The sequence below is a fragment of the Rhinolophus hipposideros genome (assembly GCF_964194185.1).
Source record: "Rhinolophus hipposideros genome assembly, chromosome: 24".
Classification (NCBI taxonomy): Eukaryota; Metazoa; Chordata; class Mammalia; order Chiroptera; family Rhinolophidae; genus Rhinolophus; species Rhinolophus hipposideros.
In genome coordinates this window covers 24,377,154-24,402,756 of record NC_138070.1, presented here as the reverse complement: position 1 = coordinate 24,402,756, position 25,603 = coordinate 24,377,154, and the positions used below count along the sequence as shown (strand labels likewise).

Sequence of the window (25,603 nt, the reverse complement as noted above, 5' to 3'; positions counted from 1 at the left end):
CAAGAGGAGGTGACCAGGCTGAGAAGCTAGTGACATGCCAGCTATTAGGACGCCACCTTCATCCTTGCTCTGGCATGTTCTAGGAAATTGGCTTGAGGCAGGGGAATGAACAGAGAGGCTTCTGGAAAGAGGTCCTAGAATCTATGTGAGTCTATGATAGGAAAGAGATCCCCAAGTAGGACCAGGCAGATATGAAAATGATAGAATTCAGACTATGTTCCAATCTTCTTCCTTTGGGATGGAATAGGGGTTTTCCATTTCTTCAGCAGTTCTCTGGAGTCTCCCATTCCCCAACCTTTTAAAAGCTCCTCTCCCTCCCTCTTCAGAGCTTATTGGAGGTCTGTCCCTGTCCCTGGCACATACCCTCTTTCGCAGGAACAAGGAACGTGAAGTGGAGACAAGATAAGTTGGAATACAAGGTCCAATTTAGTGTGTTCCAGCCCAGCCCCCATTAAGCCCAAGTCCTCATCTTCCCTTAGTAGTGGGGTTCAGTGCAGACAGGGGAAAACTTCTGGGCCACCCGGACCATTCAGGTCACCACCCCCACTGGAGATTATCTCCTAAGCAGATACCCCCTTCTGAACCGGGGATGTAGGACTTTGAAACTAGAAAATGCCAGGTCTGAAAGAGAGGAAAGAAAAAGTCCCACAACACACAGAGCTCTGTGTATTCAGAGGGAAGTTGGCAGGGTTGTGCTCGGGCAGAGAAACTCCGAGTGGTACAAAGAGACGTGCCCAGAGTGGAGAAATCATGCTAATTGTCTGCACCAGAGCTGGAGAACACCACCCAAAATGAAGAGAGAAAAGAGAGCCCTCTCCAGAGCCTTCAGTGTCCTGCGCCTCGTTCCTTTTGTCTATCTTCTTCTGATCCAGACAGGTAGGAGACCAGAAGGGTCAGAAAGGGTCTGGAGAAGGGACCAGGGCTTTCAAAGGGAGGGGAGAGTGGAGGGCCAGAATGCTTTTGGGACTGGAGGAGGGGAGAGAGCTCAGCTGCCGTGGGAAGCATCGCAGTGAATTCAGGCATTAGTGTTGAATGTATTTCTTCATTCTGTTGCCTGCTTCCCAGCCCCTATCCCCTCCCCCCAAAGGCTGCATGACTTTGGAGCTCCCACGGCATTCAGGACTTTAGATGAAGGGCAATGAGCCATTTCTTATGGGATGTTTTGTTGGCGTGGACCAGTTCAGCATTCTTTCCAAGGATTATGGCGGGGCTTGGAGGGGTGGGGAAATCTTGGTTTTGTGCCTCCTCAGTCCCCCACCCTGCCTTCTCTGACTGTAAAACCGCAAAAGATTTAAGAAGCTTTGGAGATAATGGGCCTCCTGCTTTTGGATAGTAAGACCAACCTACCTGTAACTCACCCCACACCATAGACACCTGCCTCCTATACCAATTCCTATCAACTCTTTGGAGAATTGATCTTATTTTAAGTATATTTGTTTGTGGAGAGAGAGAGAGATCCAGAGAGCCTAGGAATTCACGATTTAGTTGGGCAAACAGATGCAGAGATCATTTTAATAAAACGCAGAAGCTACTATGAGTCAGATATGCAAAGGACGCCCAGGATCAGAAAGAGGTCACCTACGCTATCACGAAGATGGTGCTGGTGGTGCAGAGGTGGGAGAATACCAGGGGAGGTCTCCTGGGAATGGCTGCACTAAATTTTAAAGGATGAGAAAATAGGTCAGTGTGGGAGTGGGCATTATAGCTGGGAAAACGGGCAAAGGTCAACAGCTTGAATGATATCCTGTGTTTGGGAGCAGCCCAGCCATGCATCATCGCTGAGAGAAAGTGTGAACTGAGTTCGGCAAGAGCCTTGTAAACCACACGAAGGAAACTGGAATATAGTCTGTAAACAATGGGGTAGAGAGGGTATTAAATGGTTTTAATCTAGGGACTGGCAGGGCCAGGCTTGCATTTCGTATGGCTCACTCTGCAGAGAGGCATTGAAGGGGAAACTGGAGGCAAACAAGATAGAAAGGGAATCCTGTATTCATTTCCTAGGGCTGACGTAACAAAGAATCACAAAGTGAGTGGCTTAAACAACAGAAATTTATTGTCTCACAGTTCTAGAAGCTAACAGCTTGAGAATAAGGTGTCGGTAAGGCCATACTCCCTCTGATGGCACTAGGGAAGGAACTCTTCCAGGCCTCTCTGCTGGCTTCTAGTACTTCCTTGGCTTGTGGCAGCATAACTTCAATTTTTACATGAGGTTCTCCCTGTGCCTGTACATGTGCCCAAATTTCCCATTTATAAGGATACCAGTCATATGGGATTAGCAGCCCACCCTACTCCAGTATGACCCTACTTTAGCTTATTACCTTTGCAATGACCCCATTGCCAAATAAAGTCACTTTCTCAGGTACTGGGAGTTAGAATTTCAACATATGCACTTTAGGGGACACGATTCAACCGACAACAGGCTATTGCAATAGTTCAGGAGAAAAAGAACATCGGCTGGAATTAGAATAAAGATAGAGGGAATGAAGCATGTGGACATATTTGGAGGAAACATCAGGACCTAGTGATTGATAAGAGTGAGGGTCCAGAGAGGGAGGTAGGGCTTCTGTATGAAACCTTAAACAAAAAATGGTATAGGGTTGGGGATATGGCAGTTAATATTGTCCACGTTAAGGTTGAAACGCCTGTGAGACATTTGTAGAAAAATGTTGAATAGCCTGAAGCTGGGGGGCAGGGAGATCAGGGCTGAAGAGAGGTATTTTGAAGCTGTCTTCCCGTGGGTGAGATTTAAAGTGATGAGAATAGATAATAGCACCTAAAAGGACAAAATGGGCTGAAAAGGGAACACTGAGTAACCCTAAGATTTGGAGAGAAAGGCAAAAAGAAAAAATCCCGTTAAGGAAACTGAAAGGGAACAGTCACAGAGACAGAGATAGAAATAGAAGACTGTGGTGTCCGGAAAGTCAAGAGAGTTGGGAGTTTTCTGAAGATCAACATCAACTATTTCAAAGAGGTCCAGTAAAATAAGAGCCTAAAAGAGTCTGTAAAATATGATAATTAAAAAGTTACTAATTAGCCTTAGGGAGAGCAGTCTCGGTGGAAATTATAATGAGTTGAGAAAATAATGAGAGCTGCAGGTATGGAGACAGCGAATTGGGAACAGGAAGTACACATGAAATATACAAATCAGAGATGTCCCTAAAGTCCCTCAGGTCATCAAATGGTAAGGAAAAAATAATAGAAAGACACTGTTAGTGTGACGAGGCAAAAACAAAAGTTGACAAAGGATCTAACATATGGGAGAATGTAACGTAATAAATATATCAAAAGCTAGCCTCAGACAAGTAACAATCTTTAATGCTGTGTCCTTAATATGGACTAATGAGGCTTTTCTAAATTTATTACAGCCCAATTCATGGAACATTCAAATAAGGCTTTTCTAGATGCTAGGACACTATTTTACAGACATGAACACAGCATGCTATAAATCTAAACAATCTAATATGCAAGATTTTACTCTCTGGGATGCTAAAAACTATTCCATCCTCTAGGGACCCAATAGGAAAAAGCCTCTTGCCTGGATTCCATCTTTTAGTCCTAAGATCACCTCCACATTGTAGTGCTGTCATTTTTTTCTTCTATTGCAATTAAAAGTTACATACAGAAAAATGCATCTAGCGTAAGGATACAGTTTAATGAAACTTTAAACAATGAAAAAGCCCCCAAGATCAAGGAATAGAACACTTCAGCACCTCAGAAGCACCCCTACCTTACTTACAATCGATTGCCTTGCCCTCAGGGTTACGGTGGTATCCTAACTTCTAATACAGATTAATTTTTTATGTCTGAACTTTATATAAGTGGAATCATATGTATGCATTCTTTTGTGTCTGGCTTCTTTCCCTGAAAACCAAATTTGTAAGATTCAGTCATGTTGTTGAAATTGTAATTTGTTTGGTCTCAGTGCTGTCTCAGTATTCCATTGTATAAATATATCACAACTTTTTTATCTATTCAACTTTGATAGACAGTTTGATTGTTCCAGTTTGGGGCTTTACGAATAGAGTAATGAAAGCGTTCCAGTGTCTGTCTTAGGGTGAAGAGATATACACATTTCTTTAGGGGAATACACCTAGGAGTAGAACTGCTGAGTTATATGTGTGTTACTCTTTAGTAGATAAGGCCAAACAGTTTTCAAAAGTGCTTATATCAATCTACATTCCAATCCGCAGTGTATGAGAGTTCTTCACCAACAATTATCTCTTTTTCAGTTTAGCCATCCCCATGAGTGAGGTGGTATCAAATTATTATTTAAAATTATGGTTTAAAATAACCATTTCCATGGTTATTAATGAAGTTGTATCTTTTTCATATCTTTATTAACCATTTAGATAACCTTTTTGTGAAGTACCTGTTCCATGTCCTTTGTGCATTTTCTAATGAGTTTCCTGGATTTTTTTAAATATTGATTTGTAGCAGTTTAAAAAATATTTTTTGGATATGAGTCATTTATAGGATATATAAGTATGTATTACCATTATCTCCCACTCTATGGCTTACCTTTTCACTCTCTTAATGATGTCTTTTGATGAAAAGAAGCTCTTAATTTTATTGTGTCCAATGTATAATTTTCTTCTTTTATGGGTGCCACACTTTTGTGTCCTAAGAAATCTGTGTCTGCCCTCAAGTTGTGGAGATATTCTCCTATGTTTTCTTTTTAAAACGTTACTGTTTTACCTTTCACATTTAGATCTACAATCCATCTAGAACCGATATTTGTGTAAGGTGTGAAGTAAGGGTTAAGATTCATTTTTCTCTATATATGGCCCAGCACTATTTATGGGGGGGGGGGGGAATCCTTTCCCACTACGTGGTAGTGCCACCTTTGTCATAAGTTGAACAATCGTATATATGTTTTAGGACTCTCTATTGTGTTTCCTTGACCTACTTGTATATCCTTGTGCCAATATCACAAAGTAAAAACCTCCTAGAATTTTGATTGGTATTGAATTAAATCTATAAGCAAGTTTGGGAGAACTGACAGCTTAACAACAGCGATTGTTTCAATCCAAAACATGGTAATCTCTGTGTGCTATCTTAATACCGTTAGCTAGGCGTAGATTACTGAACATCTGCACTCTTTAGGGTGTAGATAAAAAGCTACCAAAACCCCTTTCATCCTGGATCCCAAGGGCCTTCTTCACAATTTCTGTTCCCTGATTTTCTCCTACATTCCTGAGTGATGGACAATTAAGTGATTTCACACTCTTGAAGGCCCTTGGAAGTCTCAACAGGATAACAATATAAAAATACAACACAATAACCCTGACATGTTGACATTCAGTGATGCCCCTATAGGACCAAGAGGGGGGTGTTTCCTCTGAGCATTACTATTTACAAAGGATATTAAAAAAACAAAAGCAGGAAGCAATTTTTTTTTCTTTTAGAAAACCATGCTGTGTGCTGCCCTTGGATTAGTGTATGCAATTCTGGTCAAAAAAGAAATTATAGAATTGGAGAAAGCCCAGAGAAGGGTATATCTGATCGCCAAAAGGATGGATGGACCTCCTTGTGGAGACACATCCAAACAAACCAAAAAAAAAAAATCCTCTACATAAAAAAGGGAAATAACTGTAAGTCTATATTGTTAGAGAGTATGGACTAGGCGTATATAGACCAAATCCTAGAATCCATGTTTCACACCAGCTCACTGACACTTTTAAAAGGTAAATTTAAGGCAAATACTGGTAAACGGAAACCTTTGCCAAGCAAAAAGGAGCACATAAATGAGTAGATGATGGCTTCTTTAAAGGAAGATGCTATTAAAGGAACCAAGGCTATTGCCAGGTACATTTTTGTACTTTAAAGCTTGACATTGCTTGGTGTCACAGCACGTCAGAATTCTGTTTGACGAAGGCCACGTACCTGACCCAGTATAGCACGTTTAAGCTGATAGGTACATCTGCTGCTATGTCAATTTCCGTTCATTCAGCCTTTGGTGGGAACAGAGACTTTCTACGTAATGATGCCTCAGAGACTCGAGAACAATAATTAAGTTAATCGCTTCTCAAGGTTGAATAGTCCTAGTCCCTTTTATTTCCACTGTACATCACAATTGTTAGCCATTTCCTCATTTCTGTGTCCTGCTTTGGCAACTGTCCCAGCTCTCTGTGTCCCTTGAAAGCCATGGAACCCTGAACTTAATACAGACTCCAATTTTGGCAAAAGTTTTGGGAAACAGTGTTGGTCAGCAAAATGCTCTCTTTGTCAGCTCCTGAGAAAGACTGCTCCATTCACATCTGAACACACATGCATACATCCCTGTACGTCACGGACAGGAGGAAAGCACCCAACTAGAGGAAAGTGAGGCCTAGGACAAGCCATGTGCTGTAGCTTCTCCAGCATTTGTATCCAGAAGAATCAAGTTTAAATTGGTAGAAAGAGCAGATTTGAGTGGGGAAAGACATCACAAAAGGACCACTAGGACCTTGCATAAGATAGAAGAGGGTGGATGCAGGGGAAGCTCAAGGGAGAGCCAGAGAAGATACAAGGTGGAGGGGGAATCCCTTCCACTTTTCCTTGGGGATGGGACTGTCATGTCCAGCCTCCTGGAAGGAGGAAATGAGAACCTCAAACTCTGGTGCTTGGGATTCCTAAGCTCCAGGATGGCTCTGTGTATATAACCCTGATATGCATACCCCGCTGCTTCAGACTGGGTCCTGAGGAAGGGGGGGTAGATATTCTCCAACTATCTTATCATCACCATCATGGCCTTATGAAGCACAGTGACTTTTTTTTAGGGCCACCTCAAGTCACACAAACCAAAGTCTATTTGACAATTCAGGGAAATTTGAAAGCTTGCTTTTCTAAATCAAGTCAAGTATGGGACCTAGTAGTGCTAGGCAGGAAATCCTATTCAAATAATCAGAGAAACTAGAGCTGGAAGAAATCTTAAGGATCATGCTGTCAAATGGATTTCCGTCTGATACGCGAAAACGTAGGGATTCCTACTGGCATCCCACATTATTGGGGAGGACAGGAGTCTGGTACCCACCACTTCTCCCACCAAGTCCAGTGAACTGGAACTAGATTTCATGTCTTTTCATTTTTAAATAAGGTTTGTAAGAACAAAAATACATTTAATAAAAAAATTAAAATAATTGATTTTGTCCATTCTACCTCCCCCAAATTAAGACGCCTCTCAATTACAAGCATATAATATTCATATATATGGCAGCTTTAATCATTAGAGTAATCTCTTCTATATTTATGATTCTAGTATACCCAGCAGATAATGAATATCAGAGTTGAGGAGGCCCCTAGACAACATCTGGTCCCACCATCTCATTATACAGGGGAGGAAACTGAGGCACATAGAGGTGAAAGAATAGTCAATTGATCTTTCCCTGACTACTTCCCAACATGATAAGCTCACTATTTAACAAAGCACTTGTTCTAAACATAGATTGAATGTGTTTATCAACTTAAATTTGCTCTGATCTCCACAACTAACTTTTTAGTTTAATTGCCTCCTGGTTTGGTCTGAGTCTTCTAGGCACAAGAAGAGACAATGAAATGGAAAGATACCGCTCAGCTTGTTCACATCTAAACTGCAGCAGTAGCAGAGTGGGAAATAGGGTGAGAAAGAAAGAGGGAACTTCAGAGGCAATGGCAGTCAAAGGAAGCGGCTGGGGGCACAGAGGGACTGAGAACCTGACCACTTATGTGTCTCTTCAGCTAAATTCAGCCCTGTTCCCAACTGATATCCTCTCCAGGTGACCCCTCCTTTGTGTGGTTATACTGCTCTACAAGGCCAGGTGACACCAACAAACAGTATCTGTTCAGGCCCCAAAGTTCCTGAGAGATCCCTGAAATGTGAGATGTGTCTCTGGATGGGGCAGCCATTGGACAAGAGGGTAATATCCCAGAATTATAGGGTGGGAACAAGCCGATGAGGCCCTCTAGATTACCAGTCACTATATCTGTGGGAAATCTGAGCCCTGGGCCCATAAGTGATTTCTCCAAGGTCCTAAGTCAACAGTGGGACCCAAATCTCTGATGCTCAATCTTGTGTTCTCTCCACTACACAATAACTGACACACATATTGTGATTTTTCCACTGTTACCCTCACTTTCTAAATGAGAAGAGTGAGGCCTAGAAAGATAACTTGCTCAAATCCACACAGCCAGTAAGTGCTGGAGCCCAATCTTACAAGGCCTTCTGATCCCAAACTTTGTTCTACCCATCCCAAATCCCTCTTCTATAGGGAATGTAAATTGGGAGGTTTGGGTGAATTTCCAAACCATCTACCCCAGTTGCAGGGCTGTTGTGCACCAGGCAGGCCTAGGAAGATGCTAAGTGCAGCTGGGGCGAGGAGAGGAGAGGCTCTTGGTCTGACTGGAGGGTGGCCCAGTTGCCTTCAGGCCTAAACGTCCCCTTTATTGACACCGTCTTGGGCCATACTCCTTTCTTTGTGAATCTATGCCCCCATGTTTTCTCCACCAACCCACCCCATCCCACTCTCCAATTCCCAATCAAGAAGAAAATCTGACAAATTTACCCTAAGGTCTAATGATGTAAGTTACAGGAGATAAGGATGTTTTTCTGCTTCACCCATTGATATATCCCAAGGACAAAGAACAGTGCTTGGCACATGGGAAGGGCTCAGTAAATATTTCTGTGAACAGAGCACACAGGGTGTGGGTGAGCTGGAATCTTCCTCAAGAGGAAGGCAACGAGGAAAACTGCCAAAGAGAAGAATTGAAGGCAATAGGATGGGTGTGAGGGACGATGTAGGAGCAGAGGGCCCCAGAGTTACAGTGAGAGAGGAGAGGGCACCAGAGGATAAGAAGGAAGGACTGACTGGGCGTGAAGGGCCCAGAAGGGAGAGGCATGAAGAGATCAGAGGACTTCAAGGTGGGAATGCGATAAGGAGGGAAGGGCCTGAGGCTGCCTGCTCCCCATGGGCCTCTATTCACAGAACCCCTGCAGGGAGTGAACATCACCAGCCCAGTGCGCCTGATCCGCGGCACGGTGGGGAAGTCAGCACTGCTTTCCGTGCAGTACAGCAGCACCAGCAGCGACAAGCCTGTGGTGAAGTGGCAGCTGAAAAGGGACAAGCCAGTGACCGTGGTACAGTCCATTGGCACAGAGGTCATTGGCAACCTGAGGCCTGACTATCGGGACCGCATCCGCCTCTTTGAAAACGGCTCCCTGCTTCTCGGCGACCTGCAGCTGGCTGATGAAGGCACCTATGAGGTCGAGATTTCCATCACCGATGACACCTTCACTGGGGAGAAGACCATCAACCTCACTGTAGATGGTAAAGCGCTATGGCAAGGGAGGAGGCAGGGCCGGGCCTGGGACTGGGGCTAGACCCTGGGGAAACCAACACAAAAGCCACTTGGGAGCTGGGAGTGAGCCAACTGGACATTAGAAGTTGCCAGATCAGCTACAGTTAACACGTATAGAGTACTTACTATATGCCACAAACTATTTTAAGTGCTTTGCATATATTGACTCGTTTAGTGCTTAAAATAATCTAGGGATGTTATTATCATTATTCCCATTTTGTAGAAGAGGAAACCGAGGCACAAAGAGGTTGAATAAGTCACACAGCTAGTAAGTGACAGAGCCGATATTTGAACAGTTGCACTTAGGCTTAGTTTTTCCAGGCTGGCTCAGTTTAAGACATCTTAGAAGGGGATTAGGAAGAAGGAAAGGGAAGGTCCATGAGGGCAGGGACTATGGTTGTCTTGTTCAGAATTGTACGCCCTGTGTTTAGTAGGTGCTCAATAAACGGCTGGTAAATAAATGAATACATAAAAGAATAAATGAATGGATGGTTGATGGTGAAGGACTGGACTGATGAGCTCTCAAGGGCCTCTCAGACCATGAATTGAATTGTACTGTGTTGGAAAGCAGGGGAAGGGAGAAGCTTGTTGGCCCCTGGCTCACAGGCTCCCCATCCCTGGGCTTAGTGCCCATTTCAAGGCCGCAGGTGTTAGTGGCTTCGACCACTGTACTGGAGCTCAGCGAGGCCTTCACCCTGAACTGCTCGCACGAAAATGGCACCAAGCCCAGCTACACCTGGCTGAAGGATGGCAAGCCCCTCCTCAATGACTCGCGAATGCTCCTGTCTTCCGACCAAAAGGTTCTCACCATCACCCGTGTGCTCATGGAGGACGATGATCTGTACAGCTGTGTGGTGGAGAACCCCATCAGCCAGGGTCGCAGCCTGCCCATTAAGATCACCGTGTACAGTGAGTGTCCCCGCTGCCCTCCCTTAGGACTCAAAACCCTGACAGGCAGGTGCCCATGAGTGACTATGGACATCTCAGACAGAGGAAGAGAGAGGCAGAGCTGAGCCAGCTCTCTGCAGAAGACAGCAACAGGTGGGATGTGGGCTCTGGGCACGCTCTGCCGTGGGCCAGCCATCCTGCCCGGGGCTCCTTTTCTCTCCCATCCACTATAGGAAGCTCTCCTCACCACACTTCGTGCCTCCGCTGAAGTCTCTCATGCTTCTCCGCCTCTCTCTCTCCCTAGGAAGAAGCTCCCTCTACATCATCTTGTCCACAGGAGGCATCTTCCTTCTTGTGACCTTGGTGACCGTCTGTGCCTGCTGGAAACCCTCCAAAAAGTCTGGGTAACTCCCCAAGTTCCACACCCTGGACATCCTAATCCTTCAATCCATCCCAACCCCAAACTCTCTTTTCTTAGTCTCTTTAAATGCCTCTCCTCCCAGGGCCCTACACCTCTTCCCAGGAGATCCATCTCACCACTGTGTGTGGAACCACCGCCAGTACTCACAACCCCTGACGACTCAGCACTGTTAATAACAGGTTCACTTGCAGGGCACCGTTCACGGGCCAGGCACTGTGGCTGTGGTTAGTGTGCCACCTTTTAAGCATGAGTACCTGCAGTTTACAGATAAGGACACTGGGACTCAGACTGGTTAAATGACTTGCCCACAATATTAGTGACAAACTCAGGGATGACTTGTGACTCATTGCAGCCCATCCTTCAGTAACAAGGCCTCTCTTACAGCCATCAAATCCCTCCTGTGTCTCCACCCCCAACCACCTCCTGCTCACACTCAGTACTGGGCCGTGGGTTGATTTGCAGGAAGAAGAGGAAGCTGGAAAAGCAAAACTCCCTAGAATATATGGATCAAAATGATGACAGCCTGAAACCAGAAGGTGAGCTCCCAGCTGCCCACTCACCCATCCCATCGTCACTCAGATCAGTGGGCTGCTGGGAAAAGGCAGAACTGGGCGACAAGGAAGCCAGCTCTGCAGGGCCCCTTCCTCCACCAACTGCACGAAGACTGCAGAGCAGGGAGAAGTGCGGCCAAGGTAGGACCCCAGGTGTTGCGGTCCTTTGGTTGAGGTTGTGGCGGGGCCTTGACTGGCCACTTGGGGAGCAGAGTGTAGGTGCTGGCTGGTGGGAAGGGTTCTGCACCTCGGCCAGCCACCCATTCTTTGCCCTGTGCAGCAGACACCCTCCCACGAAGTGGAGAGCAGGAGCGGAAGAATCCCATGGCACTGTATCTTCTGAAGGACAAGGTGAGCAGCTCTGGGCTGGGTGCCTCACTCGCACCAATGAGCCCCTACCACCTCCTGGTGCTAGGTTGCCATACGGTGCTGATAACCCTTTATACTACTCAGAATAACCTGAGAAATATTTGTGTCATCCCCACTTCAGAGGTTAGAAAACTAGGCTGACGAAGGTGACATGAGGGAAATGAATTCACCTGCGTCAAACAAGGAAGTAAATGGCAGGGTTAGGCTTCCAACCAAGTCTTTGGACACCAACCTTGGTGATTTCCCCTCTATTTCACAACTAACTCTGTTCATGGGGTGCTTTCCACCAAGACAGGTGAAAGAGGAGAGTAAGGGGACAAAGCACTCAAGTGAATGCATTTCAACATTTACTGAGCACCTATTATCTGCCAGGAACCATGTTAAGTGTCGAGGATTGCAAGAAAAACCAGACCTATATGTCTGCCACCTTCAGGCGGTGGACGTGTGGAGGGAACTGTCTCCTTCACCGCGGTCTCCCCAGAACCGTGGAACGCCGGGCGCGCCCCGAGACCGGGCCGCTGTCCGCTGACCCTGGCGCGTGTCCTTGCAGGACGCCCCGGAGGCCGAGGAGGACCCCGCCCCGGAGCCCCGGAGCGCCATGGAGCCGGGCCCGCCCGGCTACTCCGTATCGCCCGCAGTTCCCGGCCGCTCACCCGGGCTGCCCGTGCGCTCTGCCCGCCGCTACCCGCGCTCGCCCGCGCGCTCGCCCGCGCCCGGCCGGACCCACACGTCGCCGCCCCGAACCCCCGGCTCGCCCGGCCGCTCGCGCGTACTGAGGACTGCGGGCGCGCGCCTGATCCGCGAGCAGGACGAGGCCAGCCCAGTGGGGATCAGCGCCTGAGCCGCCCGGGGACCCGGCCTTCCCGGGGGCGCCCGCGCGGGGCGGTGGGGGAGGTGGGGAGGTCCGAGTCGCCGCGAAACGGGGCGAGGGGAGGTTCCCCGCCCGGGCGCACGGGGCGCACGAGTCTCGCCTACCGACGGGTGTGAGCATGTGCAGATGGGGGACGCAGCGGAGCGCGGGAGGCTGATCTGGGAGTGAAACCGGGTCGCCTTTGCTCGCCATGCACTGGCTGTGTTCTGGGTGGGTATGGGTTGTGCCCCCTTAGGACCGTATAGATTATTAAATTTCTGGCCCAGTCCCCCAACGGTCTCACGGAAGCTAACATCAGTAACCTATCAGTAACCCCCGTGACTATCCCTTGCCCTTCCTAGGGAGCTCCGGTGCTTCCCACCCACCTCTCTTCCCTCCGAACGAACGCCTGGTTCCTGGGGCACTTTTTTTGGCAAGACCAGATTAGAGAGGCCACTTACCCAAAAAGCACAACTGTCCTTAAACTAAGGGGATGTCGGATGCCGGTTCCCGGGTATTCAGGGCGCTGTTCTGAGCATCCTGAAATCATTGTGAAGGCAGTGCCATGGGGCACCCTTCTCTGGGTACCTGGTAACTGGGTACCTACCCGTTGGTGAGGGAGGAGCTCAAGTACATTCCTTTGCCCCCTGACCTGGGCCCTAGCAAGGACAGAAGATTCAAGCCCCAGTGCTTAGCCTCCTCCCAAAGCCTCCCTCAGTGGCATGCCGAGCGTTCTTTCTGTCCTCGTGCCTGCAGAGAAGGGGAGTCTCACTCACTCCTTTAGCCCAGAAAGCTAGACCAAGTGAAGCACTGATTTTAACCCTTCACACCTCTGCCTGCTCCCTGGCTTCCTTCCTTATAAAATAAGCCTTTGAAACAATCATTATCCCTGGGAAAGGCTGTTGGTCTTCCTCCAGCTGTGTGAGAATAAGGTTTGACTTTTCGGGGAAATGGTGGGGAAAGAGGAGGCTTATTGCTCCCCAGCATGTCCCTGAGATGTGATCCAACCCTTGGCCTCCCACCTCCAGGAAACTGCCTTACTCCCAGATGCTCGGATCCCAAGAGACAGGAGAACAGCAGACTCCCTAATCGCACAAACATCAGAATACGGAGAGGTTGGGACACTGTGTAGCAAGGCCAGGCCCACACCCATGCCCCCGCCTCTGGAACAGTTTGCAGGAGAGACAATAATCTACTGTGTGAAGAGGACAATTAAAAAGCTGACAGAGGAGGCCCTGTGTGTGTTCTGACCTCTCTTCCCTGATGCCTCTAGGGGTCCTTGCACCCCTGACCCCTCCGCAACCTCTTAAACTCCAGCTCTAACTCTCTACTATCCCACAGAGCAGTTCCCCAGAGCAAGTTTGTTTGGTTCCAGCCCCCAGAGCAATATCTCTAGTTGTCACTTCCACTCTTACCTAACAGCACGCCTCTACCAGCTCCCTGTTCCTGTGCACTTCTCGGGGCTCATTTGTGCAGGTGTGCCTTTGCAGCTCCCCTTAATTAGCCAGAACTGCTCCCCTAACCACCCCAGGTACCTCATCCAGAATGAGATAAAGCACATGCCTAAGTTGCTCGGGCACATGGGAGATGCAGGACCTGCAGAACAGATATATGCTGGTCAACCTTGAGAGGCAGGGGTGAAAGTGAGGGTGAGAGGAGACCATGCCCACACTCCATTCCCTGGTGCTCAATCCCTGAGGGCTTGGCTTCCTGGCTCAAGCCAAATCTGCCTTAAAGGGAGGGTGGGAGGGTAAGTAAGGAAGTGGGTTTTGTTTCTGTTTTGTTTTGATCTTCATCTTTGTATTTAGCATCTAGCAGAGTGCCTAGCACGTACTGGATGCTCAATAAACTTTTGCTGAAATGAAATGACAACTGTCTTCCGCTTAAGCAAGGAAAACAAAACAAAAAGCTTTAAAACACCAGTCATTTCCCTTTTCTCTTTTCTTCTCCCTTCATCATCCTTCGCCCTCTTTGCAAACCCCAAATTGCCCATTCCAAAATCATCACTCACCCTTTCATTCATTCCGGTGTTCTTTCATTTATTTAAAAACATTTGTTGGGGTGGCCGGATGGCTCAGTGGGTTAGAGCACGAGCTCTTAACAACAAGGTGGCCAGTTCAGTTCCCGCATGGGATGCTGGGCTGCGCCCCCTGCAACTAAGATTGAGAATGGTGACTGGACTTGGAGCTGAGCTGCGCCCTCCACAACTAAATTGAAGGACAACTACTTGGAGCTGATGCGCCCTGGAAAAACACACTGTTCCCCAATATTCCCCAATAAAAAAATTATAATAAAAAATATAAAGAAACATTTGTTAATCTACCTTGGACCAGGCCCTGTGCTAGATATGGGGACAACAGTGTAACTATGCCATGACCCTACCCAGAAGAAGTTTCATGGAGGAAGACAGATGAGTAAGCAGATTATTACAATACATCATGGAAAATGCAATGACAGAGGAAGATACAAAGTGCTCTAGGAGCGTATAGGAGCGCCATCTAACCCCGATTAGGGGTTGTCAGCAAAGGTATCATGGAGGAGAACAGGCCTGAACTTAGTTTTAGAAGGGTTAGTTAATGAGGTGAAGAAAAAAAAATGAAAAGACACATATTCCAGGCAGAAGGAGTAGCATGGATAAAAGCTTGGAAGTATAAAGTGAGTCCAGATTACTTAACACACATAAAAAGTGGATTACCCAAGGACAAATATCTACATGATATTTGTAGAACTCATGTATTATGCTGGGCGGCCTGTGGGGCCTCTGGTCCCGCTCCCCACATAAGAACGCATGATATGGCTAGGCCAAAAAGGAACACCTAAGGAGCCATCGCTAGGGGACTCATACCACTATATTCTCTCTGATGGCCTGATGAGACACACGCAACAGTAGCCAAACGATCCGCAGCCCGCCATTCACTTCTCTGCCTGCCAACCAACCAAACAACGCAGCCCTGCAGTTACATCAGTAGCCAATTGGCTAACCGGTTACAGCTGATGGCCAACCAATAATAGTTGATGGTCATTCACTACCCGAGCCAGCACTTCCCCAGGCAAGGCCCAGAGCCTGGAAACTGTTCTCTGGGACTCTGTCCCCACATCATGACAAACATAAACATTTATATAATGTGATGGAAGGCTAGACTTGGACCAGTGGCAAGATGGAGGAGCTGAACCTGGACTCCTGGATTAAGTTGGTATCCTAGAAGGGGCTCCCCAGTTGGTAGTATCCCAGGGTTCTAAAATAAAAATGCAAATTCTCTCCAGAGAAAATCATCTCCTAAAGTTTTCAGAGATTAATACCAACCAAAGATGAGTTGACAGGTCATTAAACATAGAAGGAAAGGAATCACTATGAATGAAAGCCAACAGATTAAGAAGCAATATTTAGATTTAGACTCCCAAGGCCTTGAGATATTGAAATTATCAGATATAAAATTTCAAATAATTATGAAATACTTAGAGATAAAAGACAAAATTACAAAAATGAACATGCAGCAAGAGACTATCAAAATTGATCTAATTTGAAAAGGAACAAAATAGAATTTTTATAAATAAAAATATAATGTATTGAAATAAAAATGTAAATAAAAGAGTTAAAACAGCATATTAAATACAGCTTTAGAGAGTTATTTAATTGGAAGATGTATCTGAAGAAATTATTCAGAATAAGGCACAGACAGACAAGGAGATGAAAAATATGAAAAAGAGGGATTAAAGGATATGGTATGCAGAATGAAAAGGTCTAATACATATTTCATGAAGAACTCAAAGGTGAGAATAGAGAGATGGAGGAGAGGCAATATTTTAAGAGTAATGACTGAAATTTTTGTAGAACTTGTAACAAACATAAATATACAGATAAAAGAAGGTTAACACATAGTATATATTAAAAGATTTCCACACCTACCTAAATGTAGTAAAATTAGAGTATCCCAAAGACAAAGAGATCTTAAAAGTAATCAGAAAAAGATGGATCATATACATTTAGACAACAATAATGAAAATCATTAGAAAGTGAAAAAATATCATTTAAATGACAGGTAAAAATAACTGTTAACCTAGAATACTGTACCTAGCAAAAACAATCTTCCATATCTGAGGGCAAAATAAAGATATTATCATATGAACAAATGCTAGAGTTTACCATCAACACTAAAAGAAATATTTTAGGAAGAGGGAAAATTATTCCAAAAGAAAGGTTTGAGATACTAGAAAGAATGGTGAGCAAAGAGATGAGTACAATGAGAAAGGCAAATCTGAATAATGCCTTATAAAATAATAATAATAATAATAATAATAATAATAATAATAATGTAAAGAATATGTCTCTGTGAGTCCCCAAATAATGTAGGGGGCTTTTGAGTGAGTGAGTGCCGGGATCCTATCTCGTGAGACGGAAGAATGGAAACAGGGACCCAGAAGAGACGAAGAGTTTTAAAAAGAGAGTAGTTCATTGAAAGCAAACGGTCAGAGCTCCCAAGCGGGAGAGGGTCCCGAATGGGGGTGCCCTGTGACTGAGGCAAAAGTTCTTACTTTTATACCTTCCCTTCCCTAGGGAAGGGGGCTGCAGCCTTCTAATGGAATTCATCTATCAGGTTTGTCCTGTTTGCCGATCCTGAAGGGATTAACAAAATAATCTATTCCTATCTATCAGATCTGTTCCTTTGTCCAGCCAAAAGGGATTTGAGATAATTTATTAACCTCAGGGTACGTTCTCATATCTTTGTCCTGGAGTAAAGGAGACATTCCAGAACTTGGAGTTTCAGGATATGACTGCTTTTTGTTTATTTCACCACGGACACCACCCCCCCTTGTCTACCTAGCAACATACTAACTAACCTGTCTCAATAATAATAATACTGAATCTGTGATTTACAAATCCTCACAAATAAAATACAGGAAAATAATAGCATGTAAATTGGGAAGAAGGGGTATCAGAATAAAACTACTCCATCGTTCTTGAATTCTTTGGGGAGGGGAAAGTGATTAAGATGGTAATCAGATTTTATTAAGTATTCAAGGGAACATTATCAGGGTAACTTCTGAAAGAACAGAAAGAGAATTGGTGTAAGTTCCAAACCAATAAAGGGGAAAATAGAATAAGGAAATAAACAAACACAAACTCATTTTTTTTTATAAGCCAAGAAGAGAAAAAAATAGAAAAAGTGGAACAATAGAAAGCCAAAAATAAGATCGTAGAAACAAGGCTAAATTATAGATGATAAATAAATTATGAATAGCCTACATTCATCAGTTAAAGTACAGTCTGCTGGGCTGTATTTTTAAAAATCCAACTACAGTTTATTTAAATGAAATACCCCCAAAATAAGGATTTGGAAAAATTGAAAGTAAAGCAATGGAAAAAGATATACCAGGCAAATCATAGCAAAAAGAAGCTGGGGCAACTATTGACATAAAACAAATAAACTTTAGGACAAAAAGCCTAATAATTGGTAGGTTGACCATACATCCTGTTTGCCTCAGATAGTTCTGGTTTACTCCTGCTATTCCAGCATTATTATTACTAGCATGTCCTTTGCCTTCAAAAAGGATCCCAATTAAATAGATGGCCTCCCTTATTATTAGAAATAAACAAGGTGCCTTGAGTTTGAGTGCAAATAATTTATTTTAGGAAACACCAATAGGGTAGTAAGGAAGTGGATCAGGAAAGAGATTAAAGCCAATAAAGGCTTTCTTTGTGTTGTTATCAAATCCATTAACACTGGGAAACTGGAGCTCAATCCCATGGGGATTCCTAGGAGACAAACAGATTTTAGGATAATCCCGCCTGGGAGGCAAAGAAGGGGTGGGTATTTATCCACCAAATCCCCATCCATCATTGGTTTAACACTACTTCTGGGGCCTTAGCTCCCAGTACTTAAGCTTACCCTGCCTGTGGTCCAAATATGTTCCCCAAACAGAGCTGCAGGTACTCACAGAAAGCAGCCCTCAGTGTAAAGGTAAACTCTGAGGAGTTACAAACAGAGCCTCAACATGGTCTGCTACCGAAGTAGCTACATAATATTAAAAGATTTAGTTCCATATATATATAAACTAAATTGTGTGTATCTAATTATCTAACCTCAAAATATAGGAAGTAAAATTGATAGTTATAGGAAGAAATTTTAAAATCTACTTTTGCAGTAGAGTATCTCAACATACTTCTCTCGAATACTAATTGGTCAAACAGGCACTAAAAGATAGTAAAATAACTATCATATTTTACTAGTTTAATATACACGCTTGGTTTTTTGAAAATATATAAAAGTCTACACCAATTAAAGAAGACCTATGCTAAAGAACCCATGACTGTTTCCCAAAAATTGACCATATGCTAGAAAATAAGGCTCAATAAAATTTTGAAGAATTAGTATCATGTTGACTACATTCCTTGACCACAGATTAAATTAGAAGTCAACAGTAAAAAGTTATATAAAATTCCATTCATTTATATATTTAAGAACATACTTCTTAATAACTCACGTGTCAAAGAAGAAATTATCAGAGGAATTTTAAATCTTAAATCTACACAAAACTATAAAACTCCTAGGAGATAACAAGAGAAAACCTAGATGACCTGGGATATGGTGAAGACTTTTTTTTTTCCTATGGTGCCAATTTCAAATAGTTTTATTTAAGACATTGCATTTTCCACTTTACAATGTAGTGCTTATAAAGTGCATCGTTATTTCCTTTCCCTGTGCACATATCCCATATTCAAGTATCAAGAATGCCCAGTTTTTTACTATATAGAAGCTCAACTTTAAAACTGCTGTGAGTTTGCTACAAATATGGGTCCTTCCATATTTTGTGTGGAACACAAGGTTGGCTTAATCAACCTCTTTGGCTTAATCAACCTCTTTTCTGGTGAAGAGGCACCACCAGAAGGAGGGGCTCCACCACAGGGAAGGCCCCAGGCATCCCTCCTGGCATGCCTCCTGCACTCTGGTACAGCTTGGTAATGATGGGATTGGAGCCTTTTTCCAGTTTGTTCTGCTGATGTTCAAATTCTTCCTTCTCTGCATTCTGATTCTTATCAAGCCAGTTGATGATTTCATTGCACTTGTCAAGCAAGAATCTTCTGTTTGTCCGCATCATTGATCTTGCCTTGGAGTTTTTCATCTTCAACAGTTGCTTCCATGTTGAATGCATAGGACTCAAGTGAATTCTTGGAAGACACCTTGTCCCTCTGCTTCTCATCTTCAGCTTTGTTCCTCTCAGCTTCCTGGACCATGCGCTCGATGTCTTCCTTGCTCAGAGGACCCTGTCATTAGTGATGGTAATATTGTTCTCTATTTCTGCATTCGTATCCACAACAGAGACACTAAGGATGCCATTGGCATCAATACCAAAAGTGATTTCAGTCTGAGGAACATCTCGAGGTGCAGGAGGTGTGCCTATGAGTTCAAACTTGCCAAGTAAATTGTTACCCTTGGTCATGGCCCACTCACCTTCATAAACCTGAATGAGCGCATCAGGCTGGTAGTCAGAGCAGATAGTGAAGGTCTGTGTCTGCTTGGTGGGAATGGTAGTATTGCGCTTGATGAGGACAGTCATGACTCCACCAGCAGTTTCAATGCCAAGGGAAAGAGGAGTGACATCCAACAGTAACAAATCTCGAACTTTTTTAGATTTGTCTCAAGATAGGATGGCTGCCTGGACAGCTGCACCATAAGCAACGGCCTTATCAGGATTAATACTCTTATTCAACTGTTTTCCATTGAAGAAGTCCTGTAGGAGTTTCTGAATCTTGGGGATATGGGTAGAACCACCCATCAGGACAATATCATGGATCTAGGACTTGTCGAGCTTGGCATCTCAAAGGGCTTTCTCTACAAAGTCCAGGGTGCCATAAAAAAAGTCAGCATTCAATGCTTCAAATAGGGCACAAGTGACAGAGGTATAGAACTCGATTCCTTCATAGAATGGATCAATCTCAACAGCGGCCTTGATGCTGAAAGAAAGAGTATGCTTAGCACATACACAAGCAGTATGGAGGCGATGGACAGCCCTCTTATTCTCACTGATGTCCTTTTTATGCTTGCGCTTGAACTCTGCAATAAAATGGTTGACCATTTGGTTGTCAAGCCCTATTATCCAAAATAGAAGTATAACTCTTAAAACTCAACAATAAGAAAACAAGCAACCCAATTAAATATCTAAGTGGGTGTCCCTAGATGTAGACTTGACCTCAAAGATTCCATCTTCAATTGTGAGAATTGACACATCAAAAGTGCCACCTCCCGGGTCAAAGATCAGCACATTTCTTTCAGCTCCAACCTTGTTGTCTAAGCCATAAACAGTAGCAGCAGCAGTTGCTTCATTGATGATTCTAAGCACAATGAGACCAGCAGTGGTTCCAGCATCTTTGGTAGCGTGACACTGAGAGTCACTGAAGTAAGCAGGAACTGTGACAACAGCATTGGTAACAGTCTTCCTAAGGTAGGCTTCTGCAATTTCCTCCATCTCTGTCAAAACCATGACACTTCTTCTGGATAGAAACTCCTTGTCTCTCCCTTATATTCTACTTGGACCTTGGGCCTGCCAGCATCATTCACCACCATGAAGGGCCAATGCTTCCTATCAGACTGAACAATAGCATCATCAAATCTACATGCAATCAGGCATTTGGCATCAAAAACCATGTTGGTGGGGTTCATTGCAGCTTGATTCTTTTTGGCATCACTGATCAATCATTCGGTATCAGTAAAGGTGATATAACTTGGGGTGATTCGGTTTCCCTGATCATTGGCAATTATTTCCACTTTTCCACGTTGGAAGACACCCACACAAGAATAGGTGGTGCCAAGATCAATGCCAACTGCAGGCCCCTTAGACATGGCTGCTTCAATGTAAGTGCTTCTTTAGAAGAAGATAGATCCAGACAGCCGCCCCTGCGTTCAGTGAGACCCGATGAAGAGTTTTAAGATATAACATCAAAGGCATAATCCATGAAAGAAATTAGTATAATCTGGACTTCATTCAAATCAGAAACTTCTCTCTAAAAGATAATATCAAGAGAATGAAAACACAAGCCACAGATTGGGAAAAAATATTTGCAAAAGACGTATCTAATAAAGCCCTATTATCCAAAATAGAAGTATAACTCTTAAAACTCAACAATAAGAAAACAAGCAACCCAATTAAATAATGGACAAAAGGCATGAGCAGACATCTCACCAAAGAAGATATACAGATGCCAAATAAGAACATAAAACGACGCTCCACATCATTATGTTATCAGGGAAATGCAAATTAGAACAATAAGATACCACTAACCGCCTAATTAGAATGGCCAAAATCTGGAACACTGACACCAGATGCAGGTGAGGATGTGGAACAACAGGAGCTCTCATTCACTGAGGTGGGAATGCAAAATACTACAGCCCCTTTGGAAGACAGTTCAGCAGTTTCTTACAAAAGTAAACATACTCTTACCATAAAATCCAGCAGTCACACTCTTTGGTATTTACCCAAAGGAATTGGAAACTTATGTCCACACAAAAACCCACACACAGATGTTTGTAGCAGCTTTATTCATAAGTGCCAAAACTTGGAAGCAACCAAGATGTCCTTCAGTAGGTGATGGATAAATAAACTGTGGCCCATTCAGACAACAGGATATTATTCAGCAGTGAAAAGAAATTAACTATTAAGACATGAAAAGGCTTTGAAGGATGCTTACATGCATATGACTAAGTGAAAGGAGCCAATCTGAAAAAGGCTACATACTGTATGATTTCAACTATCTGACATTCTGGAAAAGGCAAAGCTATGGAGGCAGTAGAAGGATGAGTGGTTGCCAGCAGTTTGGAGGAGAGGAGAGATGACTAGGAAGAGTACAAAGATTTTCAGACATTGAAAATACTCTGTATGATACTATAAATGATGGGATACCTGTCTTTATACATTTGTCCAAACCCATAGGATGTATAACACCAAGAGTGAACCCTATGATAAACTTTAGATGTGGGGTGACTCTGATGTGTCAATGTAGGGTCATTGTAACAAATGTATCATCTGGCGGGGGACACTGATAGTGGGAGAGGTTATGCATGTGAAGGGGGAAGTGGGTATGTGGGAAATCTCTGTACTTCTTCTCAATGTTGCTATAAATCTAAAACTTTTCTTTAAAAAAATTAAGTTTTTTAAAAACTCTAAACAATAATAAAATACTATATATCAAAACTTGCAAGATGCAGCAAAAATGTCACCAAGAGGAAATTTATGGCTTTAAATTGCTTATATTTATTTATTTATTTTATTAGTTTCAGGTGTACAAAACAATGTAATAGTTAGACATTTATCATTTACACCCCTCACACAGTGACAATCCCCCTCCCCCCATCTACTACCCCTCTGACATTGCACGCAGCCATTACATTTCCACTGTCTCTATTTCTTATGTTGTACTCCACTTCTTATGACTATATGTATATATATATAAAATTATAGTTGACATTCATTATTATTCAGCTTCAGCTTCAGGTGTACAGTGCAGTAATCAGGCATCTACACCATCCCTGAAATGGTCTCTCTAGTAAGACAGGTGTCCATCAGATACCCTTCAAAATCTTTACAACATTATTGATTATATTCCCCAAACTGACTCTCATATCCCCGTGGCCATCTTGTAGTTACCGATTGTGCTTTCTAATCCCCTCACCTTCTCCCTCATCCCCAACCCCCCTCCCATCTAGCAACCCTCAGTTTTTCCTCTATATCTCTGAGACTGTTTCTGATTAGTTTGTTCATTTATTCTATTCTTTAGATTCCACATAGAACTGAGATCATATGGTATTTGTCTTTCTCCATCTGACTTATTTTACTTAGCATAGTGTTCTCTAGGTCCATCCATATAGTTGCAAATGGTAAGATTTCATTCTTTTTTACGGCCGAGTAATATTCCATTATATAAATGTACCACAGTTTTTTAATCCAGTCACCTACCGATGGGTATTTTGCTTGTTTCCATGTCTTGGCTATTGTGAATAGTAAATTGCTTATATTTAAAAAGCAGAAAGCCACAAATTAAAGAGGAAAGCATCCAACCTAAAGCATTAAAAAAGGAACAACCAAACAAGCCAAAGAAACTAGAATATATGAAATAAGAAAGAGACAGCAGAAATTAGTGCAATAGAGAAAGAAAAATATAGTACAGAGGATCAACTAAACCAAAAGTTAGTTCTCTGAAAAGATATTTGAAAAGTAAATCTCTAGTGAGATTGATCAAGGAAAAAGAGAAAAGACATACATGATATTATGAATAAAAAAGGAGAAAATAACTACTGATCCAATATAGATGGAAAAGATAAGAGAACAATATGACCAAAATTAATCTGAAAACAGGCAAAATGGAAAAATTCATAGAAAATTTTATCTTACCAAAGCTGACCCAAAACAAATTACAAAGCTTGAAGTCTCATAACCTTTAAAGAAACTGAATCAAAAAAGAAATTAAAATCTTCCAAAGAAAACTACAGTTTAAATGCTTTTATAGGCAAGTTCTATCAGAGATTCAAGAAACTAATAATTTCCATCTTACACAAATTGTTTCAGAAAACAGAGTGAGTATCTGGAACTCATCCATCCTATGAGGCCTTTGAAACCTTATATCAAAATGAGACCAGGAAAGTATGAGGGGAAAAAAACTTATCAGTCAATCCCATAAATATATGCAAAATATTCTAGACAATATATAAGCAAATGACTCCAGGAATGCATAAAATGATACATATCATGACCCAACTGTATTTATGCCAGAGATATAAGAAAAACTTAAAATCAGGAAGTTCATAAATGTTATTCACTACATAAACAGAATAAAGGAGAAAAGCTACCTCAATAGATGCCCCAAAAATTATAAAATTTAATACTTAGTCGTGCTCAAAGCTCTTAATAAAATAGAAATTAGAGGAAACTGAAAAACCTGATCAACAGCATCTACAAAAATCAACAGCAAACCTCATCCTAAATGGTGAACATTAGAAATATTCTTTTTTAAATGCAGAAGTAAACAAAGATACATCCACAAGCACACCTTGTATTCAATGTTGCATTGGTAAAGCAAGAAAAAGAAACAAAAAGGCATAAACATGGGAAATAAAGATAAAAAAATGCGATTATATTTAGATTATATGATTTTGGTACATAGAAGACTCAGAAAAATCTATAAACTATTAGACATAATATCAGGGTTTTCAGTTTTGTATTGCTCTGTGATGAACCACCCCAAATTTGAGTAGCTTAAAAGAATACCGTTGTATTTCCTCTCAATTCTTTGTATCAGCAATTTGGGCTGAACTCAGCCTGGCAACTCATTTGCTGGTACTCTGTGAGGTCACTTACGTGATTATATCATCTGGCATCTTGAACTGGAGCTGGATGCCTAAGATGGCCTCACGCACATGTCTGGTGATTGGCACTGACTGTGGGCTAATAGGTTTAGGCATTCTCAGAGAAGTTCATGTCTGCAATGCGAGGTCTGACAGTTAAGTACGCAAACTTGTTGCAATGCTGTTGCTAACCTTTTTGATATCAGAAGGATTATTCATTATGAATTTGTATCAAATGGACAAACAGTTAACTAAGTTGTCTATTTGGAAGTGCTGAAAAGGCTGCATGAAAAAGTCAGAAGACCTGAATTTTTTGCCAACAACTCATGGCTCTTGCATCACGACACTGCACCAGCTCACGCGGCACTGTCTGTGAGGGAGTTTTTAGCCAGTAAACAAATAACTGTATTGGAACACCCTCCCTACTCACCTGATCTGGCCCCTAATGACTCCTTTCTTTACCTGAAGATAAAGGAAATATCAAAAGGAAGACATTGTGATGACATTCAGGACATCAAGAGTAATAAGACAACAGCTCTGATGGCCATTCCAGAAAAAGAGTTCCAAAATTGCTTTGAAGTGTGGACTAGGCACTGGCATTGGTGCATAGCTTCCCAAAGGGAGTACTTCGAACGTGACCATAGTGATATTCAGCAATGAGGTATGTAGCACTTTTTCTAGGCTGAGTTCGCGAACTTAGTTGTGTGACCTCGTATGTGGCTAAATGGAGCTTCTTCACATGGTAGTCACAGAACCAAGAGCAGAAGCTCACAACCTCTTGAGACCTAGACTTGGAAATTCCACAATGTCACTTCCACTGTATCTGTTGGTCACAGCGATTCACACAGCCAGCCTAGCTTCAAGGCGTTGGGAAAAA

The 25,603-nt window shown here is 43.1% G+C and overlaps 1 protein-coding gene and 1 pseudogene across 5 annotated transcripts; one reads left to right on the top strand and one right to left on the bottom strand.

Annotated features, from left to right (window-relative positions):
* The first annotated feature begins 505 nt into the window (after window positions 1–505).
* Window positions 506–14,586, top strand: HEPACAM (hepatic and glial cell adhesion molecule). Of its 4 annotated transcripts, none has more exons than XM_081037882.1 (7): window positions 506–876; window positions 8,940–9,281; window positions 9,940–10,221; window positions 10,505–10,604; window positions 11,084–11,157; window positions 11,453–11,523; window positions 12,092–14,586. In XM_081037882.1, exons 1-7 carry the CDS (start codon window positions 792–794, stop codon window positions 12,380–12,382), a joined length of 1,245 nt encoding a protein of 414 aa, XP_080894008.1. In that variant the 5' UTR covers window positions 506–791; the 3' UTR covers window positions 12,383–14,586. The 4 variants fall into 4 exon arrangements, with proteins under 4 accessions (XP_080894008.1, XP_080894007.1, XP_080894006.1 ...); XM_081037881.1 differs by having other exon boundaries at window positions 507–876; window positions 11,084–11,313; window positions 12,092–14,585; XM_081037880.1 differs by having other exon boundaries at window positions 656–876; window positions 11,456–11,523.
* A 4,568-nt stretch (window positions 14,587–19,154) lies between these two features.
* LOC308492316 (heat shock cognate 71 kDa protein-like) lies at window positions 19,155–21,231 on the bottom strand (annotated as a pseudogene). The gene is made up of 2 exons: window positions 20,551–21,231; window positions 19,155–20,481 (listed from the first exon to the last, which is right to left on the bottom strand). The product of its transcript is annotated as a heat shock cognate 71 kDa protein-like (transcript).
* Between the last annotated feature and the right edge of the window lie 4,372 nt (window positions 21,232–25,603).

Coding starts and splice junctions, on each gene's coding strand:
- HEPACAM (XM_081037881.1), top strand. CDS start 792: ATGAAGAGAGAAAAGAGAGCCCTCTCCAGAGCCTTCAGTGTCCTGCGC. Junction 10,605..11,083: donor AAACCCTCCAAAAAGTCTGG/GTAACTCCCCAA, acceptor GTTGATTTGCAG/GAAGAAGAGGAAGCTGGAAA. Junction 11,524..12,091: donor TGTATCTTCTGAAGGACAAG/GTGAGCAGCTCT, acceptor GTGTCCTTGCAG/GACGCCCCGGAGGCCGAGGA.